Source organism: Xenopus laevis, chromosome 3L, assembly GCF_017654675.1.
Source record: "Xenopus laevis strain J_2021 chromosome 3L, Xenopus_laevis_v10.1, whole genome shotgun sequence".
Classification (NCBI taxonomy): Eukaryota; Metazoa; Chordata; class Amphibia; order Anura; family Pipidae; genus Xenopus; species Xenopus laevis.
The window spans coordinates 59,217,982-59,233,235 of NC_054375.1; the positions used below are offsets into that span (position 1 = coordinate 59,217,982).

At 36.9% G+C, this 15,254-nt stretch overlaps 1 protein-coding gene across 2 annotated transcripts in view; it reads left to right on the plus strand.

Moving 5' to 3' along the window:
* ppm1h.L (protein phosphatase, Mg2+/Mn2+ dependent 1H L homeolog) overlaps positions 1 to 15,254 on the plus strand; it is a 96,851-nt gene that overhangs the window by 31,458 nt on the left and 50,139 nt on the right. For both annotated transcript variants that reach the window (XM_041586282.1, XM_018252367.2), the window contains exons 4-5: positions 10,282 to 10,394; positions 12,019 to 12,103. In XM_041586282.1, coding sequence (XP_041442216.1) covers positions 10,282 to 10,394; positions 12,019 to 12,103 — 198 coding nt within the window. The remainder of the gene's footprint in view (positions 1 to 10,281; positions 10,395 to 12,018; positions 12,104 to 15,254) is intronic.

The following is a 15,254-nucleotide window of genomic DNA, read 5'->3' on the forward strand; positions in this document are numbered from 1 at the left end:
CTAAACTAAAAAAAGTAATTTCACAGATTTCGACAAATGAGTGCTTTTAAATTTCTCCGATTCTCTACACATATCCCTCCCTTTACAGATAATGACGGTTTAGGTAATAATAACTTTAGCCATACTTAAGATCAGACCTATCTAAATCTTGTAGAATTTACCAACAAACTTGGATTTAACAAATAAATGAAAATGGATGTCTTGCCTTGTATAGCAAGCAATCACCACAGAGCTGTGCTACTCTGAGAATGGGGGGGGGGGGGTATCTCTGCCTCCAGACTTTATTACATACTATTTAGGACCAGTTCTTACCTATAAAGAGTATACACTCTGGAGTGATAAGTGCTCATTCAGTTATGTAATTTCCTAGAGGATGATAAATATACATAGTTAAACAGAATAACACTTCACACAGTTAGATCATCTGTATTCCTCTGAAATAACACACTTTTACCATAATTAGGGAAGACAATGTACACTGGGTAGATCCAGATCCTCTTCAAGGTCCTCTGCTCTGCCCACGCAACTTTATCAATGCCTGAAATGAACAATGTTTGCCATCCCTTTTAAAAGTCTGCCTCTGTATCAAGGTGCTAAATAATAAAGTACTTTGTGGTATCACACACAGTCTATAAACATGTTGTGAAAGTTGTTGGAGGTGCAGGGGAATTTTATATCTTTCTGGGATTAGCCCGTGATTAAAGGGGTGGTTCACCTTTAAGTTCATTTTTATTATGTTAACTTTTCAATTGGTTGTCATTACTTTATTTTTATCATTTTTAAAAATATTTGTCTTCTTCTCCTGACTCTTTCCAGCTTTCAAATGGGGGTCACCAATTGCAAATTGACTCCGAATATGTCTCTCTATATCATACTAAAAGTTAATTCAAAGGTGAACAACCCCTTTAAGCTTTTGCAGTTTTGCAGATGTCAGGAACTCTCTGGTCTAGACCCAGGGAACCTGGTGTTTACTGGCCACTGCTCATCCTGCTTAAAGGAGAACTAAAGCTTAATTAAAGTAGAAATGCATATTATATTTTGGGCTTTAGCAGGGAAGATCTGTGTCTCCAAAGATGCCCCAATAGCTCCACATCTTCTGATGATTCTCTGCTCATGCTCTGTGCTGCTGTCACTTACTGAGTTTAGGGACCCACTCAAAATATACAGTACACATAGAATATAAATGTCACAATATAAGGCTGATTAGTAATTAGTACAGATAATTATTGCAGCACAGAAACCAGTGCAACTAGCTTCAGGATTAATATTCTGCCACATAGCATCAGCTTTTACTACAGGCTATCCTCATTTTCTGCTTGATAATTTGTGATGATGCTTAGCTTTTCAACAGCTGCTCAGAGCCCACTGAGCATGTGAGTGTTGCAGACACTTTCCAAGATGTCGACCCCCTGAGACAAGTTTGAAATCCTGGATCATTGCTGCTAGTGAGAAGCTGAAACTTAAGAATGGTGCAAAAAGTTTAACATATAAAATATGGCATTCTTAGCCATATTCATTTTGAGCTTGTTCAATGATATCCATGTATTTTCCTCCTGTCTGTATTCCCTGACTAAACTCTATGATCCAGTTGCAGGCAATAGCCCAATTATGGAGCTTCAGCCAGTGCTGGATCATTGGCCATTCTGCCTTGTTCAAGTTATCTGTGTTTCTTGCTCCTGTTCTTGAGTTTAAGTTCCTGATTTTGAGTTCCCATACCTGTAAGTCCTGTTCTTGCTCTGCCCTTGTTCCCTCTGATCTGACTTCCCAGTTTTGACCGTGGCCTTTATGTTTGTCTGCTGCCTACCTTTCACCTTCGGCCTGTTTATATGCACTCTGATTCTTTGCTGGCCTGAACCTGGACTTGCTTTTGTCTGTTGCATATACTGAGGTTTGTGGGGTTTATTGATTCCAGTTATTTGCTGTGGATATACAGCATCTGGCTCCATAGAAACGATACAACCAGCATTTTCTAACAGCAGAGTACATTTTGCTTTATGATATCGCTGATCACCCAGCCTACAGTCTACTATTCCATATGAAAAAACACAATCTTTATTTTTGGGCGTACTGAATTCCTCTGAATGCTGTAAATGCTGTTTAGCAATCTATTTCACAGCTCTGGAAAACCCCAACACCACCTACAATTAAAAACTCAACATGTTTGAAAAAGTGTTTGCAAAATAGAGAACCATCTGGTTCCCCTGATTTATATTTAATGAATGTGATCTGTGTATATAAATCAACAACTTGACATTTTGCTCACAGTGGTTTTATAACGAAAAACCACTATTTATCTCCTTATTCTCTTTCACATTTCTTTCCTCTCCCCTAATTGCTCTCATTATCCTCACTAACGCACATTGCCCCTGCTAATTTTGCCTGCTATTAAAATACTTACAGCGTGCAGCAGTTTATAAAATATTGTATATTTTATTTCCTATTTATCAATAACATTGCCTGCCATCTAGTGTTACTGTTTATATTAAAAATGCCAAAATAAAATGACATTCATTAGTAGTATTAAGTAATGGGCTTGTAATAGGATTTCATAAACATACTGTTTCACGGTAGGTATAGTTTTCCTTTTATCAAGAAAACATTTTTGATGCTTTATACAGATGGGATTCTCTATACTTCAAATTCTCAAATGGAGGCTCTGAAGTGCAATAAATATAATATAATTAGCTTATGGGTGCAACTAAGCGCAACAATTCTCTATACTTCAAACAGTTCAAATATATTCATTCTGATCTTATCTCATACTAAAGATAAGGCTCTATTTTCTGACACTGTCACTCGTGTAGCATAAATACCCTTAATAGATGAACTAAATGGGCCTTCTGTTGCCATCCTGCTGCATCCCTGTGTAACTAAAATATTCAACTTGTGTTAATTTGTTAAGGATTTAGAGCTTCTGCAAAAAAAAAAATATATCTTCTACAATGCTCCATCTTAAAAAGTAACCCGCTTTAAATCTTGATAGTTGTGTTTGCTCCTTATGTTACATTCTGTTCTGTATGTTGTCCAGCAGATGGCTCCATTGTATAAAAGGACATTTTAGACATTTTCCCTGTACAAAAGACATTTTGTTCACCTTCCACTGCTATTTGCAGGCGGCCGTTGACTGAAACTAAAGCTACTCACTTTGAAAAAGGAGTTTGATATGCAACATTCATTGAGATAAAAGGGGTGGTTCACCTTTAGGTTAACTTTTAGTATGATATAGAATTGCCAATTCTAAGAAACTTTTAAATTGGTCTTCATTATCTAATTTTTTATAGTTTTTTTAATTATCTTTCTTCTTGTTCAAACCATGTCTGTGTTTTTGCATGACCCACTGTGTATTCTCACCCACATGATCAACAACTTCATTCCATTAGCTTCTTCATTGAGTGTAAAGTACAGACACAAACTGTGATATTTCATTAGCCTTTTATTAAGCTGCTAGCATTTGCCTTCTGGAGCCAGATATAACCTTATTAACACTGCCCTCTTGTGACTACAGTGCATACATAAAATACAATACATTGCCAATAAAGGTAATTTTTACAATTGTTTCATCCATAATTGTAACTTTCTAACAGTTTGTCAAAAGGAAAATGGCCTCTTATCTGCCAAAATGCCTTCCTGGTTCTTGGAGCACATAAAATAGCACTTTCAATATTAAAAACCATAATTACTTAGGGGGGTTACTTATTAAGGTTCGAGTTGTGTTTTCCACAATTCTTATTTTTTTGGGTCAAGTATTTTTTAAGAAACTCAACTTTTTGAGATTTATTATACCCCTACCTTGGAAATAGCACGAATCCAAATATACAGCATCTACAACCTGTCGACGTCATGTAGGATTCAATGGCAGTGGGCCCATTGAACCATTTGAAAGTGTTAATAGCCGGCATGATGTTCAAGTTTTTTCAGAGGGTTTTGCCTGAAAACTCGAATAATTCAATCGGAAAACTTGATTAATTCAAGTTTTCAGGTTTTGCAACTCAAACTCTCAGAATCAAATTTTTTCCATTCGAGTTTTTTCTCTTGAATAATACCATTACCATTTTTTTACCAATCGAGTTGTGAGATCAATTGAGGAATTTAAAATTCTTAACATTCGACCTTTGATAAAATCCAAATTTGTGATCCATCTTTCTTGGATAAATTCTTTTTACATCCATGTCTACAACTTGAAACTAAAGTTGATGGGCAAGTCCATGGCCAAATTTAATGACCCAGCAGCTTGCTACTTTTGCTGATAACGGTTACATTTTTGTCCCACCTAAATCATCACACATGGCTGCTGAGTACAAGATCATGAGCATATTGGAAAATGATCTTTTTCTCCAAAGCCTTGTTTTACACTGATAAACACATGGAATTTATGAAGCAAAGTAGAAGGCGTTCGCTGTTTGGTGCCTGACACATAGGAAGATAATGTTTCGTACAACGTACAAGGTCGCTCTGAACTAACAGAGACCTTTAAAAAAAAAAAAAAAAAACAACCATTATCAAGTGCAGTGAATCATTCAACTTCTGGTCTGTCATTTCTCCACTATGGTTCATAAGGGCAAATCCTGTTGTTAATGTAGCTAACCCCAGCAGTATTGTTTTGATTGTTAATACAGTATGTTGAAGAGAAGAATAATAGCTTTCTTTGGCAAATTACTTGGCAAGAGTATGCTGTAGATAACCTTTCTTCTACCCCTCGATTTTGTCATGAGAATCTCTCTGAACAAAGTGTTTGTTTTTTTTATCTGAGGCCATATTTACTAAAGGGGAATCTATTCCCCACTGCTGGTAGGATTTTTAATCATTTTATTTTAATGTAGGTGCCCAAGAAACCATATTGCCCAAAATCATTCTGCTTATAGAGCTTTCGGTTTCTGTACATATGTGTTGATTCACAGAAATAGCGACTCAAACAGGAGGCACACGAGCAATGCTCACTTGTTAGTACCAATATACCTGAAGGGCTCATTATATGATGTGCCAGCCTATAGACACTTAAGAGTTTCGGCCAGTATTACTGGCCATGTTCACAAATGCTTACATTGTTTAGCATACTTACTTTTCAGCAACTCTCTGTTAATAACATCAAGAAAGTCATCTGCCTGGCGTAGTAACAATAGTGCTAGTCAGTGGTATAACTAGATGTTACTGGGCCCCACAGCATTTAGGGTCCAAAAATGTTGATAAATTGGCCTATTCTACAATACATACATTAAAATTGTTAATTAATTAGGGCCTCACTGGGCCCCCTGCAACCTCAGGGTCTGCTTCCTCTGTAGTTATGCCCCTGGCTACAGTATTGTCCCTTCTCTCTTAGAAGATGAGAGGGACGGGCCCTGCCTATAAATTGAGCTCCCATCTCACAAAACAACAGCTTTCTAAATTTTATTTCTCAGATTATGACCAATTCTTTAGTTGGTCCACCCATTATTTCACAGGAACATGTGATTGGATTGTATTTATGCAATTACATATCATGCAACTATGAGTGTTAGGGTAAGCTCACACTGGGCACTTGCGGCACTTCGTTTTCCAAAGTTGCCGGTTTCCTCGTGAGGAAGTTTCGGGCTATTTATCATTCTAACAGGTGGAAGACAGGGGAAGCAGTTCTAGGAGATTAGTCGCCCCAAAGAAGAGGCGATTAGTCGCCGGGCGACTAAATCTCCCAGATTCACCCAGTGTGACCATACCATTATAAAGAAAGAGCTGCTTGCTGAGCAATTCTGTAGTCGACCTCAGTGCTCATGTCCCTATAACTAGTCACCAGCATCGTAAGTGTACATATTATAATTTAAATTCTATTGAGCAGGGCCCTATTTAAACTTTTGAAACCGTTATCAGTTGTATTTTGTCTGTAGATTCAGTGTTTTATAGCAATACAAAATTGTTGTTACATGTTACTACTTATAATGCGTTGGGTTTGGACCTCTGTGATGGGCTTTCCCAATGATTCAGCCAACGCCCTTGTCAAAGTTTCAGTCAGAGAAGGAAGTTTATTCAAGCACAGAATACAGAAGCATTTGGTAGCTCTGAGAGAACTCATCCCAAGCTGACCGTTACACACACATTTATCATATCATATCAAAATCATTGTCTTTACTTTAATTGGTTGTCATTCTGCGTCATAATGCTAAGGATAACTTGGTATCTTGGCAGAAAGTTTGTACCTGGCCAGACTTAACTTCTAAGCTACTTCTGTTTCTTAATAACCCTTCGCCTAATTTATTAATAACTGTCTGCATCTTATTTCCTTTGCTGCTGGCATGAGTTATCAGGTTCCGCATTTTTAAGCTGTTACTTTTGCACGTAGCTGCTTCTTATAAAAATATTGCTATATATGAAAATATAAGCCTTGTATGGAATATATATCAAAGGCAATGAATTGAGACATTCATAGGCCATAAAGGTGGGCTATTTAGTAGACCAGGCTCTAACAAATTATTATTATATGCCCTCACCAAAAATAAATACCATCCCCTTCCATACCAGTTGCCAGTGTTCCTATGGATAAACAGTAGGAATTAATCTGGCCATAAACGCAAAGATCCGATCGTTCGAATCCTCAAACGTTCGGACTTCTGCATCTCCAGACCTGCCACTAACCTTTCAGATCAAAAAGTAGTAAAGAACAGATTAGCCGATGTTCTGCCCCTACAACAATTGTACGAAAGTTATGTCCGACAAGGCTAGTGACAGTCTCCCACTGAAAATTGTCCGATCGGCAATACATGCAGAGATATTATCGGCAGCCAACAGAAATCTTTTAACCTGGGCGATCGACCAAATGACCGATTTCCATGGGACGAAAAATGTCGGGACTCTCCACACACAGTCCGAAAATCGTATGAAACGATGATTTGTACGATCGGATATTTGCGTCTATGGCCATCTTACCAGACCAAATGGTAAGATTTGGTGCTAGTTGGTTCAGATGGCTAAAGATCTTGTATACTTAAAATAATAAATAGCTAGTATATTCTATGTAGATTCTGTGCCACCCTGATAGAGAATTTCTGATACCACTTCCCTCTTCACACATGTTCTCTGCGCTAGAAGTTTTTACTGTTACCAGGGATGGCCTTTTGCCTGCCACAAGCTGAACAAGGGAAGTTTCTCGCCTAATGGCTGAAGCAGCCCAGTGAATATGCCAAGAAATCATTTGGGATAGCCAATTCACCTTTAGCTACTAGATAATGTTTTGGTTGGGCATATAAGACATAAAAGTTTGCAATGTAAACCTGATAAAGGGTTGAACATGTTTCAAATTGGTAAATAAAATTTATAGGGTAGAGCCTGTTTAGCGTGATTGGGATTCTCCTGTTTCCATTGATCTGATTTCCATGCATAGAAATCAGATGTACATATTCCCATCCAAGTAAAAAAGTGAAAAGTATTCTGCTGCACTGTTCAGGTTGTCAGAAAGAAGTCAGAAAGGCCTGAGAAAAATGTAGAAACTAGGGATTCACCGAATCCAGGATTCCTTCTGCCCGGCTGAACCAAATCCTAATTTGCAGGGGAGGGAAATTGAGTGACTTTTTGTCACAAAACAAGGAAGTAAAAAATGTTTTCCCCTTCCCACCCCTAATTTGCATATGCAAATTAGGATTAGGTTCGGTATTCGGCCGAATCTTTTGCAAAGGATTTGGGGGTTCGGCCGAATCCAAAATAGTGGATTCGGTGCATCCCTAGTAGAAACAAATTCAATCACATTGAAAATAGCATAAAATGTTAATATTTTTAGTTGGAGGCTTCTGAATTTTATTTTTGTTTTAAAAATGCCCAGACTATCTCTCTGTATTTTTCAACTGACACTCGCTGACTTAATATAATGTACAGAAAGATATTCTGATTCAAGTTTGTATGTAAAAGGCTATATTGAAAAGAAAAAAATCTGAAGAAAAACATGGTGGTTTATACCGGTAAATATTTTAGGAAATTACTCTACAGTGATTGATTGAGCCACCAGCTCTTAGATTTCCTAAAAGCAAGTAGTAATGTTAATGGAATGTTATCAGTATAAAGTTGTATTTGTGCCTGTAAAGAGGAGTGTATTTGTTACAAGTCTTGTAACTTGCTTATTCATTGCCTCCTCAATTAGTAGCCCTTGCTTACAGTACATTATAAAGTATTTATTAAACTGCTTTACATTTACAGGGCCTTTTTTAGCTGCACACTTACATGTGTAGGAACTGCCATATAGTTTCAGAGCAACCAGTTAAAGATATACTTGAACTTGCAATAACTTTTAGTACAAACCCCTTTCCAACAACATATCAAATATTGCAACAAAGATATTTTTTGTTTTCTGACAAATAAGCTTGTTTTGAATTTGATAACAAAAAAAAAGGAAAAACAGGCAGAAAGCAGAAGATTCTGTTATTTTCCACCCAGTATACCGTTGTGATTATTTTTGGCAAGAATGAGACATTAAACTTTCAAAACTACAGCAAATTAAAAACAAGCACACATTTTCAGAAAACAATTATATTTCTTGCATTTAATCACATTTTTTTCAAACTTTTTATTTGGAGCACAGCGAGGAACAAGTTATTGTTCAGTAAACATTGTAAAGATGCTAAGATACCTGTACATTGAGAAATGCGTTACATCAATCTTAGTGTTTCCAAGAGTATAGAATATATTGCTCTGCCGATTGCTCAGCCAATTGCTAATTGCCATGTCATCAGCCCTGTCCCTGGTGCCATCTGCCCCGCCCCTTAAGGCACTGGTCCGCTCCCACTGACATCATCTGCGCACCCCCGACGTCATCGCCTCTGCCCCCTTTTCCCCAATCGGAAAAGGTGACAGGCTGCAGGCCTCATAATTAATATAATAATCATATAACTATTATACGGTAGTTCAGCAACAGCAGTACAGTACAGTATAGTATAGTACTGCAGCTGTGTTGTCACTAAGTGAACAGATCTGGACCCAACTTGGCCACTCACATTCCGGGCCAAATTGGGCCCAGATCGATTATATCTTTATAATACACAAGAGCCATGAATATCCTGTAAATAATATTCTTATAAACAGTTCTTAGTGATGTCATTGGTTATAATTGGAGCTGAGTGATCTCATTTCTGTCACATGACATGAAACGTGTGTATTATAATAAATAAACTATAATAAATGAACCCCGTTGCAAAATATGAGGATATTAGAAGTCACTTCTATATGGTCACTTTTATATGGTCATGGAACTCCTCGTTAGCTTATAATATCCTTATTATTTACTAGAGGGGGTACTTTATTCACTATATAATGTTTTTAATTTGACAAAATATATTGCAAGACCATTCCTTACCTGTATCTAAGAATCAAGGAAACACGAAGTTGAACTGAAGAAAGGCTGTGGATCCGAATGATAGAATTGTATGAATATATTATGTTGCAGAAGTAAATAGACAGTGCTAGTTGAGGGTAATTGTTCACAGGGCACTGACCCTTTCAGCTAACTAGAGCATTTTTGTGCCCAGTACTGATGTTGTCAGGCATTTCTTATTCTAGTCAATTGAGGGTTGGGGTGATTTGTTTCTTTTTCTTCTGGCTGCAGAGGGCTCTATGTGCCTTCATATCAAATAAATCAAAATATTTGAAAGTATCTTCTGTTGTGTTAGTATGTCCTTCTAGTCCTTTAACTGGGAAATCTTTTCAATTTCCAAACCTTCTTTAGGGGGTTCCTGAGTTGTTGTTTTTTTAATCTTAGTTGCTGAGCAGAGGCCTTTGTATTCTTAGCCAACTGAATCAAGTCTATTTGGCATGCCCTAGGAGACAACCACTGCAAGCTACCATTGTATTAGACATCATGATCTTCGGTGTTAACTTTGCAGTTATAGCCAAAACCATTTCACAGAAAATATTATGCAGCTTTATACTTTGATTTCTGTTTAGGCATAAGAAATATCAAAATGTACGTTTGTAGTATGGTTCGTCTTGCAAAGCTGGGCCAAAGATTTGATGAGCTGCAGCTTTATATAAATCAAATAAAACAAAAGGCACTAGTTTTGATTGTAATGTAATACCCTGCAAGGGGGTATTTGTTTAAAAGCCACAGACCAGTATATACAATCGGCTGCACATTCTCTTCACTACTCCCATCAAGGTATAAGACACCTGCCATTGAATGTAGCTGCTTTATCTTAGTGATCTGTGTGTGACCTGTATTCTAGAGTATGCAGATTCTGTCCCATTTCAGCTATGTCCGGTCTTGCTTTTAAGATAATACTTTGTTTCATATGAAAGCTGCTCTTTTGAGTTTAATCTCATTTTGTTTTTCAGGATCTACGAATTGAACGAGAAAGAAGCACTTATAGTATATCAGGTGGTTGCACAGCACTTATTGTGGTATTCTTGTTGGGAAAATTATATGTAACCAATGCTGGGGACAGCAGGTAAGATAAGGATTGTTTTAAGAAATGTATTTGTGCATTTATTATGAAAATTGATGCCTAATAATATTTGGCTGTTTATAAAACCATGCAAAAGTAGACTGTAGGAATATAAAACGCAAAAGGGCTTTTTTTACTATACAGGGGAACAATGCAAATCACACAGAGCAGGCACAAAGCAAAGTGTTTTTTTCTGCACAAGCACCTTCTTTCACCATATTTTCACCCAGTGTTATCAGAAGCAAGTCATTGTGCCTGATTTCAGAGACATAGATATTTGTGTTTGACCCTGAGTAATGCCCAAGAGGGCAGACCTTGCTGTGTAAGGACAGCCCACGGGTGTCCATATGCCGCCAATATAGTTGCTATTTATTGGATGTCAAAACACCTGTGTGCACAAGGCATGTTGGGATCTATGTACTTCCTGCTTGCTTAGGACAATATTTTAATATTTTTTTCTTCTTTTTTGCATGGTAGAGAAAGGAAGTGACATGCTATGCTTCCAAATGCAAGCATTCTGTAGGGAATCAGTACGATCCATTATGCAACACAAACAAGGCTATATTATTTGTGACTGACGCAGTGCTGCATGCTGGCATACAGTACCACTCACTTTTAGAACCCCATGGGCCAAATTGGGTGGTCTGCTTTTCAATGGTTTTTAGTCTCTCAGGTGGTAACCCTAAATCACCCTTCATACCTGCTATGGCAATCACCCCAAAGCGCTAGTGCAAGTATAGTTACAATTGGAAACAATGCATATGTCAAGAACCCCTCCGTTTTACTCTATTGAAATGCAGTGGATTTTATCATTTAAACACTGAGCATCTTGTTGAACAAAAAGGCCTATTTCCTTTTCTATCATTGAAATAAGGAAAGCATTCTGTATTTTTAAATGAAGCAGAAGATTTAATTTGGTGCATTTGTAACTGGCTCTTGAATTCTGTACACTCTGCAAATAGTAAAATGTAATTATTAACTTAGCAGCTAACAAGAATTTAATTTTGAAAACTGTGAAAGCATTAGTGTTGAAATATTTGTTTTTTTTTTGGCAATGTGGCATGTAAATGAATGTGTTTGCTTAGTGCTAATGTAGTTTTACATCTGTTATTGACTTATGAGCATCTTACAAGATAAAATATTTTAGCAGAATCCAAGTTTCTGCTTATTTCATCACTCCTATTTATTAATCCATAGTTTTACATCTTTGCATGGGAGCCCAGTTGGCTTACTGTATTGGCTGCCAAAGCCAATTTGAATTTGTATTTAATTTATATTTATGAGATAACTGAAATGCTATCTGTTTATACAAGTATGCAACCTGTTATCCAGAATGCCTCGGATCTGGGATAGGGCTTTTTCCAAATTTGGGTTACCATACATTAAGGCTACTAAAAGACAAGTGAAGAGATACAGTGAGATATTATAGGAGGTTTTTTTTCACCTTTTCTTATCTTAATAAAATTAAATAAAATAAATGTGATCAACCTTTACTGCCCATTATTCCAAATGTAGAATTAAACTGATGGATTTATGAAATGTATAAATTATGTAAATTAGTGTTTTCCTCTGTATTTTTTCCAGTTAGATTGTGAATTGTGATTCCTAATTACATTTTCTGTTTTAGGGCTATAATTATCCGAAATGGTGAAATCATACCAATGTCTTCAGAATTTACTCCAGAGTCAGAACGACAGCGCCTCCAATATTTGGTAAATGTAGTTTTCTACTCTTTATCCACAGTCAGCAGATTCAGCAGCAGATATATTTGTTATCTTAGATATTCTTGCAAACATGGCTCTGTGATCCTTTCTTATATATTTAACCTTATTACAAGCTATTATGACCAAAGGGGTGCATGTACTTGGAATGTCAGGCAAGCACTGCCTTGGGCAAAGGCTATTGTTAAACAGAGAAATATTTGTAGCTGTAAGCTGTGCTTGGCTTGAAATAGGATCCCTATGGTGGTATAGTAGACTTCCTACCTAATAAAAAAAATCTACTGATTCTGATATTAATACTGCCCCTTGTGCTTTAGATGTGCTATGAAGAGAAATGTTATTTCTTTTGTGATATCTTATCTTCCTCCAGCTCAATATATAAGAGATCTCATCAGAATTACTGCTGTAGCATGTTGGCGTAATTCATTCCTAAGCCTGCTATGTAATGACATAGCTAACACTTTTGTTGGTATTTATCCAGTCATTGTTTCTAATGAGTGTTCATTTGATGAAGAGCTCCCATGTGGCCAAGCCACATTCAGAAGTTTTTTTTCTTTTAGCTTCACTCCTGCTAACCTTTCTCCCCCATGAAATCAAAAGATGAATAGGAAAATACCCAAGTCCTTTGTCATTGCATTGCAAAAAGAAAAGCCTTGCACAGTCAAGCATACAGATTTCATACTGATTTGCTACTTTTCAGGCCATTTATAAAAATCCTTTCCTACCGATCGCGTTTGGAAAGAGAAAAAAAAATAGTTGTGACTAGTATTTTGTTAATGTTATACAATGTTTTATTCCCTGATAAACTTATCATTTTGCAAAAGAAAATAACACTTGGCTCTTTCTGTGTTTTGCTCTTGTAGCCTTGATTGTAGTATCTGTCTATAAGTAGATCGCAAACTCTGCACTTCATGGCTTCCAGGATGAGCATTTGCATTCTAAACTGCCCTGTATTACAATGGTAATGGCACCTGGGGTATTTATCTTGCCAGCTCTACACTGCTCTCATAAACTTTTCCCAGGAAAAGACACGCCACATAGATTTATTTTGCCAAAACAACTCTGCTTTACATAATATTATACATTGTTATCAGGCACAAATATTTTTATCTTGAAGCCAGTTTTCCCTTTAAGAAACAAGCTTTTTAATAGAAATTGTTCCACATTAAATAAACTACTGTTAGAAAAAGTGAATTGAGTTATAGTTTAGTCCAGTGCATTAAAGAGACACTATAAACAGGTCAGCAAAAGAGTGCATATTAAATAAGGATTGCTCAGAAATTTGCAGAATATTGTTGTGTTATTTATGGTTTTTAAACATAGAAATGAAGAGTGCTTTCATTTTACATGTATCCCTACCTTCTAGACCAGCACTGCAAGCAGTAAGAAAGCCAGCATATAAAATAAAATGCTGTCACTACTGCAAGGAAGGAATACAGCTGTTATGTTAGTCCTCCGCTATAATTGCTGACTCAGAGAGTGAAATCTCAAGAAATCAAAGAAGGGGAAAAAACATACCCCTTAACAATGTAGATGATGATTCACGGAGCACACACATATAACAAAGGCACGCATACATGTTAGGTCGCATGAGCCAGTTAATAGACAACGTAATGTATTTTACTCCTACAATTCCTCCTGTTATAGTTAGAGTTTCAGTGTTTCCTGTCAGGTGATCTCTGAGGCAGCCCACGGAACATCACAAAATGAAAAAATCAAGGTAAAACATTATTTAATCGGCTACTTAATATGATATAACAGATATAAATCTGTTGGTTGAATATTCATTTTGGGGATATATGGCGTGTTTGTTCTGCCTCTCGCCGCTCTCTAGTGAATACAGTTGGATATATGCAAAGATGAGCCCTATTTTACCTGAAAATGTGTTGGTGAGTGCTTCTAGGTGCAAAAGTGTTCTCATTTGTGATGTCACGCAGTTCCCAGTAAAGTCAATAGGAGACTTGGGAAGTTGTTCCAGACGTTTTAGAAAAACGATACGTATGACATTACCCTAACCTTTCCTTAAAGGAGAACTCAACCCCCCTCACTAATAAAATACCCTACCCAGTACCCTACATAGTCCCCCCTCCCCCCTGTATAGGGGATAACACCTATAAGTGCACCCATAAGTGCCCCAATCCTTTACTCGCCTATAAAAATCCAAAAAAGCTGAAGATGGCGCCCATGAGCTCCACTGCGCTTACTCTGCATCGATAGGCGAGTAAAGGATTAGGGACACTTATAGGGGTTATAACTTATGCGGGGGGGAGTAGGGACTATGTAGGGTTCTGGGTAGGGGTTTTTTATTAGTGGGGGGTTGAGTTCTCCTTTAAGCATTATGGCATAGGCATGGGAGCGCATCAGAAAAATAATCAAAATAAAACAAATTAGGTTAAATAATTTTCCTTTTAATCCCTGTAGTTTTTCCTGTTTATTGAACTCATATTGAACACACTGAAGGTTTGTTCAGCCCTTTTACAATAGGTGGTTCAAACATCAAATAATGGGCAGACTAAATATGCTGGTCTCCTTGAGGTGCTTGTTAAATCAAAACAGCCACTTCAGTTCTGGAAACTTCAACAAATACCTTCTTAGTCATCAGGATTGATGAAATCTGAATACATCTTTTATACGTGGGTGTTATATTGGAATAGATATTCAAGCAGCACAATGTTAAGAAGAGTGTTATATTAATGAAACGTAAGGTATTTTCTTACATAATTAAATGCGGTCACTGAGTTTCAGCTACATCTTTTGTAAATGTCTTAATGACTTTCAGAAGAAACCCATCAAATTGTTGGTTGATCACCAAGGTGTTATTTTTCAGAGCAATAAAGTAATTGGTGCTGCTTAATGGCTAGCTATTGTACCTCACTCAAGGTTATTCTGTGCATGTTCAGTGGAGGACACCGAATAATAAAGCAGCAATAGGTTAAAAGCATCTGAGAGATTGTCACATTTCAGTGATTTGCTGCATAACAACAGAAGACCTTATCCTGATTTTTTGATGCCTTACTGAGAAAATAATGCTGACCTTTCACTGTTTGTAAAACCTTATAGGAGATCTTATGCCAGAGGATTAAGATTTGTTTTAGCTCTGATATACTGAGCAAACCCATTACATTCATATTCATATTTTAAA